The sequence below is a fragment of the Eriocheir sinensis genome, chromosome 4 (assembly GCF_024679095.1).
Source record: "Eriocheir sinensis breed Jianghai 21 chromosome 4, ASM2467909v1, whole genome shotgun sequence".
NCBI classification, from domain to species: Eukaryota; Metazoa; Arthropoda; class Malacostraca; order Decapoda; family Varunidae; genus Eriocheir; species Eriocheir sinensis.
The window spans coordinates 18035973-18051051 of NC_066512.1; the positions used below are offsets into that span (position 1 = coordinate 18035973).

General features: G+C 45.7%; 2 protein-coding genes across 7 annotated transcripts in view; one reads left to right on the plus strand and one right to left on the minus strand.

Moving 5' to 3' along the window:
• Positions 1–6389, plus strand: part of LOC127009283 (U7 snRNA-associated Sm-like protein LSm11) — a 22207-nt gene extending 15818 nt beyond the window's left edge. Inside the window, exon 5 of the mRNA XM_050882231.1 lies at positions 5176–6389. Coding sequence (XP_050738188.1) covers positions 5176–5750 — 575 coding nt within the window. The 3' untranslated portion in view covers positions 5751–6389. The remainder of the gene's footprint in view (positions 1–5175) is intronic.
• Positions 1–15079, minus strand: part of LOC127009257 (ecdysone-induced protein 74EF-like) — a 107166-nt gene that overhangs the window by 60172 nt on the left and 31915 nt on the right. For all 6 annotated transcript variants that reach the window (XM_050882162.1, XM_050882201.1, XM_050882147.1 and 3 more), the window contains exon 2: positions 6823–6872. The gene's annotated coding sequence lies outside the window, so the exon portion shown is untranslated. The remainder of the gene's footprint in view (positions 1–6822; positions 6873–15079) is intronic.

Below are 15079 nucleotides of genomic sequence, written 5' to 3' on the forward strand. Positions count from 1 at the left end.
ATATACAGCTTTTACCCATTGACACAGACAAGCGTGTAGGCGAAAGTTCAGACAGACAAGAAGAGAGATAGACAGACACACTAATAAAAAGTAAATGGGAAGTTGACTGGTGTGGGTATAAATATAAATCACTCCGAGGATGTTTCAATGAATACTTGACGCAGAAAAAAAAAAAAAGGTTAGTGCATAAATATTAACACACACACACACACACACACACACACACACACACACACACACACACACACACACACACAAGGACAGTGGTGATGCAGTCAAAACAAACATACATACATACATAAATACATACAAACTTGATGATGATGATGATGATGATGATGATGATGATATTGTCGACTAACCGAACGCCAAAAAAAAAAGACGCGGAAAAGAAAAATATTATACGAGAAAGGTGATGTTGAGAGAGAGAGAGAGAGAGAGAGAGAGAGAGAGAGAGAGAGAGAGAGAGAGAGAGAGAGAGAGAGAGCGTGTACAAGTGTGAAGGCTGAAAAGAAAAAAAATGAAAAAAACAGTGAACCAACGAACGAACAAACGAACGAAGTATTGTTGTTATTCACGCGTGTTGCAAAATATTAATAGAAAAATGATAAACTGCAAAATATACATGAATAAAAAAAATGAGTGAGTGAACGGAATGGAGCAAATGATGTGTTCTTTAGCCCATTAGTTTTGTCCTCCATAGGCAAGGGGAATTCTAGTGGGGGGGGGGGAGGGTGAGGGGAAGAAGAAGGGGGGTTTGTCCTCGTTGTATGATGGTGAGGGGAAGGGTTGAGAGGGGGGAGGGGAAGAGGAGGTACATCTGTTGTTCGTTAGTGATGATTATGGTGGTGGTGGTGGTGGTGGTTGTGATGTGGTTGCAGTGGTGGTTGTGGTGGAGGTCGTAAAAGGCAAAGGATTATGACGGTACACAGAGAAGATAGAGCCAAAAATGATCTCCTCCTCCTCCTCTTCCTTCTCCTCCTCTTCTTCTTTTAACAGAGGGAGAAGGAAACATGGAAACATGGAAACATGGACTAGCAGGAAGAGAAGGAAGAGAAAAGAGACAATAAAGTGTCCTTCATTACCCCGGTGTGTGTGTGTGTGTGTGTGTGTGTGTGTGAGTAAGCCACCACACACACACACACACACACACACACACACACACACACACACCAAACACCACACTTTTCCGCCTCCTCCCCCACCTCCTCCATTGGATATTTCCACTCCCTCGTATCAAAACACACATAATGGGGGAGGGGAGGGAAGGGGAAGGGGGGGAGATATTGGAGGGGTGCTGTGGGGGAGGGAGGGTATTAATAAAGTAGAAACGGGGGGTGGAATGGGGGAAGTTGGGGGGAGGGGTGAAAACGACCCTGAGGAACTCCCCGTGTGAAATGGGGAACACGGTGTGACGAACTCAGTGAAACATTACACGATTTGGCGGCGCTAGATGAATGTTACGCGGCGGGGGGGAAGGGGGCGAAGGGGGGCTAGGTGAGAGTGACAGAAGGGGAGGGGGGGTGGCGGGGGAGGGGAGGTGAGAGTGACGAGAGAGGGAAGGACAGTGGAGCAGGGGGAGTAATGAAAAGGAGTGGGAAGGAAGGGGAAGGGGAGAATGAGAGGGGAGAAAGGAGAAGGGTAGAGTGATGAAAAGGAGAGGGGAGGAAGGGGAAGGAGGAGGCGAGAAGGGAACGGGAGAAAGGGATAGTGATGAAAATGAGTGGGGAGGAAAGGACGGGAGGGGAAGGGGAGAATGAGAGGGTGATTGGAGCAGAGGAGAGAGGGGAGAAGGAGGGGAGAAACATTAAGAGGAAGGGAATGACGGAAAGCGAAGATGGGGAGAGGAGGAAAGGAAAAAGGGGATTGATGTAGAGGAGAAAAGGGGAGGAAGGGAGTGATGTAAAGCGAAGACAGGGAGAGGAGGGGGAGGAGGAGTAGTGAGAATGGGGAGTGAAGCAGGGGAGAGGAGAAAGAGGGAAGGATAAAGGAAGAAAAAGAACATTGGTATGGGATAGTGAAACAGGGGAAGGGGGAAGGGGGAGGGGGGGTGAGAGTGAAAGCTATTGTGAAAGGGGGGGGGAGGGGGCTAGGCGAAGGGGGGAAGGGGGCGGGATCGTTTTCGCACACACAAGGTTTGCCTGCACGCGTTCGAATCCCTTCATTCACACCCTGGAACTACACACACACACACACACACACACACACACACACACACACACACACACACACACACACACACACACTCACTCTCACTTTCATTGGCTCTCACTCTCACCTTCAGTAGTCCCTTGCTCACTTTCCCTCGTCACCTTCACCACCAGCAGCATCTCACTTCCACCTCCAAAAAAATATCCATAACAACTTCAATCGAACATATTTTCTCATTACTCATTGCTTTTTTTTGTGCCGGGAAGACTTAATAATTACCTCGACGCGGGAGGAGAGGTCACAAGGGAGTAGGAGGAGGAGGAGGAGGGAGAAAACTTTCCTTCACCGCCAAGAGTTTCTCCCTGGGGCCAAGGCTTGGTCCTCCTCCTTCTCCTCCTCTTCCTCCTCCTCCTCCTCCTCCTCCTCCTCCTCCTCCTCCTCCTGGTGGTTGCTGCGGGCTGATGTAAGCTTTGTTTGTTCCTCCCTTTCCATCCTTCTTCCTCCTCCTTCCTTCCTCGTTTCCTCCACGTATATTTATTTTGCTTTTCCTCGCCTCTCCTTCCTTCCTTCCTTCCTTCTCTAATTCCTTCCTTATGCTCTCCGCCCTTCGTCAGTTCTTCCCTTCTCTCCTTTCTCATATTTTGCTCCCCTTCCGCTTGACATTTCGTTCCTGCTTGCTTCTCTCTCTCTCTCTCTCTCATACAAAGTGCCCCGCCTTCTTCCAACATCACCCTCCTTACCTCTTCTCTTTTCTCTCTTTCTCTCCCTCCCTCTCCCTCCGCCTCTCCTACGGCCTCCCTTCCCTGATTACATCTCCCTCGGGTACCTGGAGGGAAAAACACCTGTAGGCGCCTCATTAACCCCCAGCAGGTGCCTCTCTGTTACATCTGTGAACGCCCACCTCTCCTCAACTCACCTCTCATTCTTACAGGTAACCCCAGAACCTCACTCTTCCTTTCTCTCTCTCTCTCTCTCTCTCTCTCTCTCTCTCTCTCTCTTCCATGGCAGGACTGAGAGGGATTGAAGGTGGAGTGGGGAGTGGTGGGGAGGGAGGGGACGGTAGAGAGGGAGGTTGCGGGCTGGGTTGCAAGAGAGAGGAGGTTAAATGTGGGTCAAGATCACATAGCCGTGCCACCAAGTTCACTATCACTGTGTCAAGGGGGACGCCACCATCACCATCACCATCATCACCATTATCACTATCATCATTCCTATCATCTTCATCATTACTACTGCTTATTTTCTCTCTCTCTCTCTCTCTCTCTCTCTCTCTCTCTCTCTCTCTCTCTCTCTCTCTCTCTCTCTCTCTCTCTCTCTCTCTCTCTCTCACCATTGTCTCTCGTCCTTCCTCACACACCTCGCTGGGTCGCCTTGTCCTACTCCTCGTCGTTTTAGCTCCTCCTCCTCCTCCTCCTCCTCCTCTTTTTGCTTATTATTTTCTATTGTATTCTACCTATTTTTTTTTTTAATAACATGCTCACAGAAACATGATTACCTCCACTACCACCACCACTACCACTACCACCACCACCACCACCACATCATCACAGACTTTCACTGCTTCCCCCCCCCTCTGCCCTCCCCTGCCCCCACACGGTGCCATCTCCCCCTCTTGCCCTTCTCACCCCTTCCCCCTAGAGCGCAAGGGAGGCATGGGGGGGGGGAGGGGGGCTTGTGTACGTGATAGTTTTGCGTGTGTGTGTGTGTGTGTGTGTGTGTGTGTGTGTGTGTGTGTGTGTGTGTGTGTGTGTGTGTGTGTGTGTGTAGATAATGCCTATTTGTATTGTTGTTGTGTATATATCGCGCGTATGTATGTATGTATGTATGTATGCATGTGCAAGTGTGTGTGTGTGTGTGTGTGTGTGTGTGTGTGTGTGTGTGTGTGTGTGTGTGTGCTTAGGTATGTGATTTTAGTACGTCTAATTATGTACGTATGTATATATGCATGTAGGCCTATGTCTGGATTGATAGATCGATAGAAGAATTGATAGACGTATGGGTGGATGGATACATAGAAGGATACTAATAGACGGATGTATAGCAGACCACCACACACACACACAAAATAAAACAAATACCACCAAACAAAACTTAACCTGAAAAGGAGAAACAATGCGCGAGACATCCAAAGGCGGCGATGGCGGGGATGTGAATGGCGAATGAGCATCTGGCTGGTTAATGCATCGGTGACATTTTGGAACGGGGAAGATTAAACAATACTCGCTTCAGGAAAATATCAAGCGGGGAGAAAAAAAAGTTAAAATATGAAACAACAAATGAATAAATAAAATAATAATAACGTGGTAGAGAAAGTGATTAGAGGCGAGTTGGCGGGAGCTTCGTTGAAAAGAAAAAAAACAGTAGAAATCGAATAGCCATAGTACTAATGATAATGATGATGATGGTAATGATGATGATGATGATGATGATGATGGTGCGTCACAGAAAAGCCTTAACACTTGACCCCCAGAGAAGCGTATGAAAAAAAAAGTAAAGACAAATGAAGTGAAAATATTTAAGAGAAAGGTCAGAAGAATACCTAGCCACGCCCCTCAGAGAGAGAGAGAGAGAGAGAGAGAGAGAGAGAGAGAGAGAGAGAGAGAGTTTGTCAGTTGCCGGTCACCTCCACAGAATCATGGCGGCGGTTCGGTCAAGTTGCAAAAAAAAAAAAAAAGTGAAAAAAGTCCTTCAATGTCAGTTTGTGGGTCGTGATTTGTGTGTTTCTTTGAAGGAGGAATAGTTTTTCACTCTCTCTCTCTCTCTCTCTCTCTCTCTCTCACACACACACACACACACACACACACACACACACACACACACACACACACACACACACACACACACACACACACCTCACCTCACCTCACCTTCTCTCTTCCTCACACACACACACACACACACAGCTCACCTCTCCCTCTCTCCCTCACATGCGTTTCCTCCCCTTACACACACCTCTCCACACACCATCCCTCACAAACACCCTTCCCTCTCTCCCCGTTTATCACACCTCTCCCTTCCACACAGGTGACATCAGCAAATTCGTGAGAGTGGGTGACCTGAGCATCCAAAGCGACATAAAGGAGGACACAGACACGAGCTCGGACGACGACGAAATGGGAGGAAGGTACGCGAGAAAGGGAGAACGACCGGCAGCAGGTGCAACAGGTGGTGGAGGTGGACGAGGCAGAGGAAGAGAGGACAGGAGTGAAGAGGAATGTAGGTGGCTCATGATTCAAGATGCTGTGGAGGCTGCCGCGAGGATGTCAATGGAGGTGGATTATACAAAGCCCGGGACCAGTGAAGCCCAGGATGCACGCCGCCTTATCCTGGCTCAAGGGACGCAGAACTGGAAAGACAATGGAGCGAAAAGAAAGAAGAAGGATGGGAAGGTGGATGAAGATGAAAACAAAGGAGCTAAGAAGAAGGAAGGAAAGAAGATGCTGCAACTGGAGGAGAAGGAAGAAGAGGAGAATGTGGAGGAAGGTGAGGCAAAGAAGCGAGTGAGGAAGAGGAAGAAGAGAGAGATAAGGAAGAGGCACGTCAATCAGCTGTTGGTGCGAGGAGAGAATGTGGTGTTGATCGCGGTGATGAGACCATGAGGAGCCACCACCACCACCACCACCACCACCCACCACCACCACCACCACCACTGTGATATGTGATAAGAACTTGATTATGCATGAGAAGAAAAAAAAAAAAAAACACTCCTCCCCGCACACACAGCTGACATCTCTTGGTCTATTGGTCTGTTTCCCTTTCCCAAGATCCCAAGTTCGTCTCCAACTCACGCTTTAGGAATGAGCGAGGTAGACTGAGGAAGCTTATACTATACCTTGTCCCTCCTCTCTCTCTCCCTCTCTCTCCCTGAAGGCTACAAGGAAGGACAGAAAAGGGCATGGAAGACAGGACACAAAAGCAGCAAGTGGGTCAGGTTACGTCCGTCACTTCCCCCACAAAAATAAATAAATGACAACAGGAAAAATAAGTGTCTTTTTTTTCTCAATTTAGGTTATATATATGAAAAATGTGCCTTGTGAACTGTATAATAATTTGTTTCGAGATTATTGTTTGTTTGTTCGTATTTATTTGTTTAAGCAGCTCAGAGCAACTATTTATTTTCTTTTATTTTTCCTCTTCCTCTTTTGCTTTCCGTCGCTCAAGGATTTTCGTGGAAGCCATTCGTTGACCTCAGAGGAAAAATAATAATTAAATGTAACCAAATAGAAGCTAATGCAATACGAGTCGGCTTTCAATCTCCATTATACAAGGCGGTGGCGGCGGCGGCAGCGGCAGTGATGATGGTGGTAACGATGGTGATGGATGGCGGTATGAAGGACACGGGCTTAATGAGGCGAGGAGAAAAAAGTGATGGTGGTGGGTGAGGGAGGAAGAAAAGGCGATGAAAGGTAAGGGCAAGGGAGAAAAAAGATGATAGGTGAGGGAGGAAAATGATGGTGGTAGGTGAGGAAGAAAGAAAAGGCGATGAAAGGTAAGGGCAAGGGAGAAAAAAAGATGATAGGTGAGGGAGGAAAATGAGGGCGGGCAGGTGAGAGTAGGAAGGTGGGATGAAACGGAAGAAGCTGCTGGTACTGGGGCAACCACAACCACTACCACTACCACTACTAATAATAATAATAATAATAATAATACTTCAATAATATCAGTACATACCTTAAGGCTGGCGACGGTGGGCTCTATAGCGATGATCGGTCAGTCACTTCCTGCAACGAAACAAAACAAAGGATAGTTAGTTTGAGTGCGAGGGTGCCAACACACACACACACACACACACACGATCCATCCGTCAACAGGTGAAAAACACGTGACAGGTGACGGGCCTCGGACGGACGTCACTCTTCAAAGCAAACAACACGTCCCTTACATGTTTTCAAAGCCGAGTATATTAAAAACAATTAGGAACCGAGAGCGAGCGAGCGAGCGAGAGAGAGAGAGAGAGAGAGAGAGAGAGAGAGAGAGAGAGACCTGGGTTCTAGAGGAGGAAGCGGACTAGAGCGACTCATTACAGGTAAGCGGTTAGCCAGGTAAGGTTGATGAGAGAGAGAGAGAGAGAGAGAGAGAGAGCAAACTAATGGTCGAGGTTAAGCGATTTGAGAAAAACTAATGGTCTTGAGCCAAAAGGGAATTAAAGGAAACTAATCATCAATATTATTTTCTTCACTTATATAATATTTTTCCCCTATTTTAGTGGTTATTGTTTTCCGCACCTGTTCCTTCTTTCTTTAATATATAGGTGTTTATATTTATTTCACTTTCAACTATTCTTTTCCTTCTGTAAGTCATGTTTAACTCTATAGTTTCTGCGCCAAACAATTCACTTCCATATTTTGTGTTAACTCCACGTATGTTTGTCTGTCTCTAACCTGCGTATAAATCTGAGCGTTTGATAACTCTCTCTCTCTCTCTCTCTCTCTCTCTCTCTCCTGAGTAGCCTTGGCTCGGGACATCACGTGTAAGGTTAAAGCTGGCCTACTCCTTCCTAGCTCTCTCTCGCTCTCCTTGCCAGGCTGCCTCTCTCTCTCTCTCTCTCTCTCTCTCTCTCTCTCTCTTTTTAATTGACTTACGTGCTCTTTTTTTCTTATTTTCCGTGTCATGACTTTGCGCAAGGAAATTGAAAGCAAATAGCACGAGAGAGAGAGAGAGAGAGAGAGAGAGAGAGAGAGAGAGCATCATAAGTTAGTATTAAAGATGCGTAGTTAAACGTTAGCTTCGGGAACCATCGATTAATTACGTAGGTCTCTCTCTCTCTCTCTCTCTCTCTCTCTCTCTCTCTCTCTCTCTCTCTCTCTAACCCGAGCGTTGCGAAATGTAGGCCCGCATTTCGTTGTCCTTCAAGGCTTCGTTCGCTTCAACCACTTTTCCAACGGCACACTAAACCATGACAGGCGATGGGAGACTATAAGAAAAATAAAGAGGATTTAAAAAAAATATATATATACATGTGTTTTGAGGTGCCTTCCAAACTGTTACTTATATAGGAGATGCACACTCAAGGCTTGTTTATTTATTGTACTTATTATGTGAGGAGTTAAAAGTGTATACCGGTATACAAAGAGACACGGAGGCAGCGACCGGCCGACCGACCGACAGCAAGACCCACACAAAGCACATGCTGGGGATAATAATGTTCCTGCATCTCCACTACCACGTGACACACACTCTCTCTCTCTCTCTCTCTCTCTCTCTCTCTCTCTCTCTCTGTCAGCCTCCTCTCCGCCTTCCTCTCTTTTCTCTCTCTCCCTCTCGCAGCGAGGGACGACGACGCACGCTCTCTCTCTCTCTCTCTCTCTCTTTAAAGTCACAGGGACAAACGTACGTGTCTGTCTCTTGCCTCACCTACATCTACACGTATTGACCTACATACTGCACACGCACACACACACACACACACACACACACACATCTGCATAACCTCGCACCACTAAGAACAGCACCTGCGATCACGGTCACCACCACCACCAGCATCACCATCATCACCATCACCACTATCACCATCACCACCACTACTCAACATTAATACAATATAACATCACCAATACTGTATATTAGCCCTTCCCACTTCACATACCCCCCCTCCCTCCCTCTCTCCCCCCTCCATCACCACTACTTCTACCCTCCCCCTCACCACCACCACCACCACCACCACCCTAGCAATTGAGCCACGATTAACTACATAAGCCTTTATAAGTGTCATCACCGCACATGCCACATCTGGGAGCATCTGCAACACACAAGGTCGGTGGTGGTGGTGGTGGTGATGGTGGTGGTTGATAAGTGAGTGGCGAGCAGAAGGCATAGACTGTACCTCATTTTAGAACCGACAGAAGCAACCAACCACCAGAGCCAGAGAGAGAGAGAGAGAGAGAGAGAGAGAGAGAGAGAGAGAGAGAGAGAGAGAGAGAGAGAGAGAGAGAGAGAGAGAGAGAGAGAGAGAGAGAGAGAGAGAGACCGCCATTTAGTCAGCCACTCAACTAGCCAGACAGCCCCAGAGACACGAAAAAAGACAGAAAAAGTATACGGAGAGAGACTTCACCCCAAAAATATGACAAAAAGAAGCGCACACGAACAGCCGCATAATGAGGTTACACAACACTCGACATTAACCACCATCACCACCACCACCACCACAGCCGCCTCACTCCACATCCCTCGCATGACAAATGAAGGCCGAGAGTATTAAGTGGAATAACCTCTTGACCCGACGACCATTAGACACACACACACAAACACACACACACACATTACCTTACGAGAAAATAAAAGAAAACGTAGAGAGTAGAGATAAAACAAAAGTGAGAGTGGGTTAGCGTTGGGTTAGAGGTGATGAGAGGGGAACGGAGAGAAGAGGAGAGAAAGGGAAGGGGAAGCTTATGTGTTATGGGAAAGAGGGAGGAGATAGGTGAAAAACTACTCTACAGGAAATGGAAAACACGCCACAAAAAAAAAAAAAAATGAAAGATCCGCCAAAGAAAAGAAAGATTAACCCAAAATAAAGGAAAAAAAAGAAGAGAGAAAGAATCAAACTAAAAGTGATAGAGTTGTGAGAAGTGACGTGAAGAGGAAAAATAAGTTATACGAGGAAATAGGTATAAATGGGTGAGTAATCTGGGTGATGAGGAAATGAGGGTAATTGAATACATAGGAAAAAAAATGACTAGAAAAATGAAGAGATAAAAGGGATGATCGTTGAGTGGTATTGAAGAATGAGATTACGGGTTTTAAAATGAATACTCCTGATAGGCTAATTTGTTTGAGAGAGAGAGAGAGAGAGAGAGAGAGAGAGAGAGAGAGAGAGAGAGAGAGAGAGAGAGAGAGAGAGAGGGGGGGGTGCTGTGTCATTATGCCGCGAGTAAGTTCTTTAATAACTGCTTACGTGAACAAACAAGACTCCTCCTCCTCCTCCTCCTCTCAAGCACCTGGCTCATTACACATCACAGGTGCATAACAAAGGGAAAGTGGCGAAGCAGCACACACACACACACACACACACACACACACACACACACACACACACACATTCTGAGGGGGAAAACACTCTCAGAAGTTTCCCTCTCTACTCACTTTCCCTTCAGCAGCACCACATCTGTTCCCGCCACACCACTATCACCACAACACCGCTAAACTCCCCCCAACCCCCCCTTCCACACACAGACACCTGGTCCAACTCTCACTCTCACCTGAAATTTACGGTCTCACACAATAGTTTTTTTCCCCTTTCACTCTCATTTCCTCTCACTCTCACTCTCCTCTTCCTCCTCCACCACCACTACCTCCACAAACCAGTAATATAAATGAATACACAAAATACACACTAAGGTTTGCTATACTTCGCTTCCTTCCCGTCCAGAGGCGCCCACCTTCATCCCTCGCTGAGCTCGGGAAGAAGGGAGCGCCGCTGGTTGGTGGCTTACCTGTCATGTCTGATTTCACACCTTCCGCTCAGGTTAATTAATTTGAGGTAACTTGATGCGTGCGTACTACTGTGAAGACGAAGGTAACTAGTATGGAGTCTGTGTGTGTGTGTGTGTGTGTGTGTGTGTGTGTGTGTGTGTGTGTGTGTGTGTGTGTGGGATGGAGGATGTAGGGTACGCATTCCTTTCTCCCAAAACTCCACATTTATGCAACGGATCAGATGGGTTTGTTTTCCTAGTGTGACGTTGGTATATTTCTCTCCCGAATAGCATACGACCCCCTTCTTTTTATTTCCTCATTTGTACTTCACTTTTTTTTCCTACATATATTTTTCGTCCTCTTCCTCCTCCTCCTTCTCTTTGAAATAGTTGTCCTCCTCCTCCTCCTCCTCTTTGAAATAGTTGTCCTCCTCCTCCTCCTCCTCTTTGAAATAGTTGTCCTCCTCCTCCTCCTCCTCCTCCTCCTCCTCCTCTTTGAAATAATTGTCCTCCTCCTCCTCCTCCTCCTCTTTGAAATAGTTGTCCTCCTCCTCCTCTTTGAAATAGTTGTCCTCCTCCTCCTCCTCCTCTTTGAAATAGTTGTCCTCCTCCTCCTCCTCCTCTTTGAAATAGTTGTCCTCCTCCTCCTCCTCCTCTTTGAAATAGTTGTCCTCCTCCTCCTCCTCCTCTTTGAAATAGTTGTCCTCCTCCTCCTCCTCCTCTTTGAAATAGTTGTCCTCCTCCTCCTCATCATATTAGAAATAGTTGTCCTCCTCCTCCTCCTCCTCTTTGAAATAGTTGTCCTCCTCCTCCTCCTCCTCTTTGAAATAGTTGTCCTCCTCCTCCTCCTCCTCTTTGAAATAGTTGTCCTCCTCCTCCTCTCCTCTTTGAAATAGTTGTCCTCCTCCTCCTCCTCCTCTTTGAAATAGTTGTCCTCCTCCTCCTCCTCTTTGAAATAGTTGTCCTCCTCCTCCTCCTCCTCTTTGAAATAGTTGTCCTCCTCCTCCTCCTCTTTGAAATAGTTGTCCTCCTCCTCCTCCTCCTCTTTGAAATAGTTGTCCTCCTCCTCCTCCTCCTCTTTGAAATAGTTGTCCTCCTCCTCCTCCTCTTTGAAATAGTTGTCCTCCTCCTCCTCCTCCTCTTTGAAATAGTTGTCCTCCTCCTCCTCTTTGAAATAGTTGTCCTCCTCCTCCTCTTTGAAATAGTTGTCCTCCTCCTCCTCTTTGAAATAGTTGTCCTCCTCCTCCTCTTTGAAATAGTTGTCCTCCTCCTCCTCTTTGAAATAGTTGTCCTCCTCCTCCTCTTTGAAATAGTTGTCCTCCTCCTCCTCCTCCTCTTTGTAATAGTTGTCCTCCTCCTCCTCTTTGAAATAGTTGTCCTCCTCCTCCTCTTTGAAATAGTTGTCCTCCTCCTCCTCTTTGAAATAGTTGTCCTCCTCCTCCTCTTTGAAATAGTTGTCCTCCTCCTCCTCTTTGAAATAGTTGTCCTCCTCCTCCTCCTCCTCTTTGAAATAGTTGTCCTCCTCCTCCTCTTTGAAATAGTTGTCCTCCTCCTCCTCTTTGAAATAGTTGTCCTCCTCCTCCTCTTTGAAATAGTTGTCCTCCTCCTCCTCTTTGAAATAGTTGTCCTCCTCCTCCTCTCCTCTGTTTTGTTTTCATCGTCGTCTTCTTTTCAGCTCCATTATTATCAGCATCATCATCTTTTCTCCTTCTTCTTCCTCTTCTTCTAATAGTTTGTTTCCTTTATTTTGTCTTCTTTGCCTTTGTCTTGTCTTTCCTCTTCCTTTTCCTGTTCTTCTTCTTCTTCTTCTTCTAATAAGTTGTTCTTTTTATTTTGTTATCTTCGTCTTTTCTTCTTCTTTTTCGTCTTTTCTTCTTCTTCTTCTCCTTCTTCTTCTTCCCTTTATTTTGTCTTCTTTGTCTTTGTCTTGTTTTTCCTCTTCCTTTCCTGCTCTTGTTTTTCTTGTTTTTCTTTTTCTTCTTCTTCTTCTTCTAATAAGTTGTTCTTTTTATTTTGTCATCTTCGTCTTTCCTTCTTCTTCTTCTTCTTCTTCTTCTTCTTCTTCCTCTTCTTCTTCCTCCCCATCCTCCTCCTCCTCCTCCTTATCATCACATCCTGCCCAATATAAATTAATAGGTCTCCACTGTTCCGCGTCAAGCCGTCCATTGTTTGCGATTAAAATAAATGATAAAGAAGCTAGTGTCTTGATAATGAGGTCTCTCTCTCTCTCTCTCTCTCTCTCTCTCTCTCTCTCTCTCTCTCTCTCTCTCTCTCTCTCTCACATCAAGTATCCTCTTCGGCCTCAGTGGCACCGTGTCAGACCCAACAAGGAGTGCCACAGTGTTGCCTATGCAGTGGCTGAGGTGAGGGGGGTGAGAGGGGGGGAGGGGGGATGATGAGGGTGGGGGGGGGTGGAGAAGGAACAGAAGACAGACAGACACAGACAGATCTCCTATACCACCTTTCCCCTTCTCATTACTCCTCCACTTCACTACTCCCCCTCTTGTCTTACTCTCATTTGCATTTTACTCCCATTTTCTTACTCCTTTCTTCATAATATTTTCCTCTTTCAACATTTTTTTATCATTATTTTTTTTCTCACTCTCCATCTCTTTACTTTTTTCTATGCTATTCTTTCTCCTCGTTCAATCTTGCATCAGTTTTTACTCCTTACTCCTTTTTCTGCGCTGATTCTTCCTCTACCATTTTTTTTTTCGTTATCTACTCCCTCCCTCTTTATTATTTCTTCCTCTGCTGTTCTCCCTTAATCATTATTTCATCAGTTACCCTCACCTTCTAACTCTTTTCTCGTCAATATTTTTTTCTTTGGTCAGTCTTTCGTTACTCACTTTCTCCTTCTCTTTACTTCTTCCTATGCTGTCCCCTCCCTCTTTATTTTTATTTCTTCCTCTACTGTTCTTCCTTAGCCATTATTTCATATGTTACCCTCACTTTCTAACTCTTTTCTCGTCAATAATTCTTTCCTTTGTCAATCTTTCGTTAATTACTTTCTTCTTCTCTTTACTTCTTCCTATACTGTCCCCTCCCTATTTATTCTTATTTCTTCCTATCCTGTTCTTCCTTAGCCATTTTTATTTCATTAGTTACCCTCACCTTCTAACTCTTTTTCTCGTCAATAATTCTTTCCTTTGTCAATCTTTCGTTACTTACGCTCTCAATCTCTTTAACTTCTTCCTATACTGTCCCCTCCCTCTTAATTCTTACTTCTTCCTATCCTGTTCTTCCTCAGCCATTTTCATTTTATCAGTTACCTTCACTTTCTTATTCTCTTCTCTGCTATAATTCTTCCTTTACCAACTATTCGTCATACACTCCTTACTTCTTACTTTTTCCTATATTGTTCTTCCTATTTCTACTACTTCATTTGCTCACTTCTCTGCTAGAATTTTTCCTTTTATCAATCTTTCGTTATTTATTTTCTCATTCGCTTTAGTTTTTCCTATACTACATACTCCTTTCTAAACCATTCTTTGATCAGTACTACTCCTCTGCTTTATATATGTCTTGTTCAACTCTTCTACCATTATCAAAACTTCAATTTCTCAGACCTTTTTAAAATGTTCAATCCCTTTCCCTCCTTTTCCTCCTCGCGATCTCCTAAACACTTGTCATACACGAAGAACTTCACCACATAATACGAGACTCAGTGACACTTTCTAACCCGCTGACATTTCATAATTTCGGGGCGTAGTGGTAGTTTACAAGGCCTTAACAGAGGGCAGCACAAACAGACAGACAGACAGACGCTTCCAATAGACGAACGAAAGATGGATGACAATGAGGCGCAAGTCTTGACGCATAGAGACAGACAGGCAGACAGACAGCGAGACAGGCGGACGCTCACTCACTCGGCAGGGAGAGAGTTGAGGGTAGGGAGAGGGAGGGTGAGAGCGTGGCGGTGGTGGTGGAGGCAACATGTATGTCAAGGCCAGAAGATGAGAGAGAGAGAGGTAGGTATAGAGGGAGGGAGGAGGGATAGAGGAGGGTGGCCTAGCATGACACACACACACACACACACACACACACACACACACACACACACACACACACACACACACGGAGCGATACGTGAGCGAACAGCGAGACAAAATTGAAATGGAAGATTGGTAGATAGACGGCGTGATAGGTTGACAATAGTTAGGCTTTGGCGGTCCACTTTACCAACCAATTAATTTTGAACTAACTTATCTCACCCTCCTTCCATCTCTCTCTCTCTCTCTCTCTCTCTCTCTCTCTCTCTCTCTCTCTCTCTCTCTCTCTCCCCAGCTCCGCATCTACGAACGTAATAAAAAAATAACATCGCATTAATTTCGTTCCTACAACATAAGAGGAAAGTTAATCACGTTTTTCCCTTTCCCTTTTTTGCATTTGTCTTTTCCACTCCGTTTCGCTTCAATGTATCTCTCTCCCTTCCTCTCTGGTTTTCCTTATCTTGTTGTCCTTTCTCGTCCTCTGTTATATCCTGTCCATGTAACGCCTGTTTTGATGTATCCCACTTC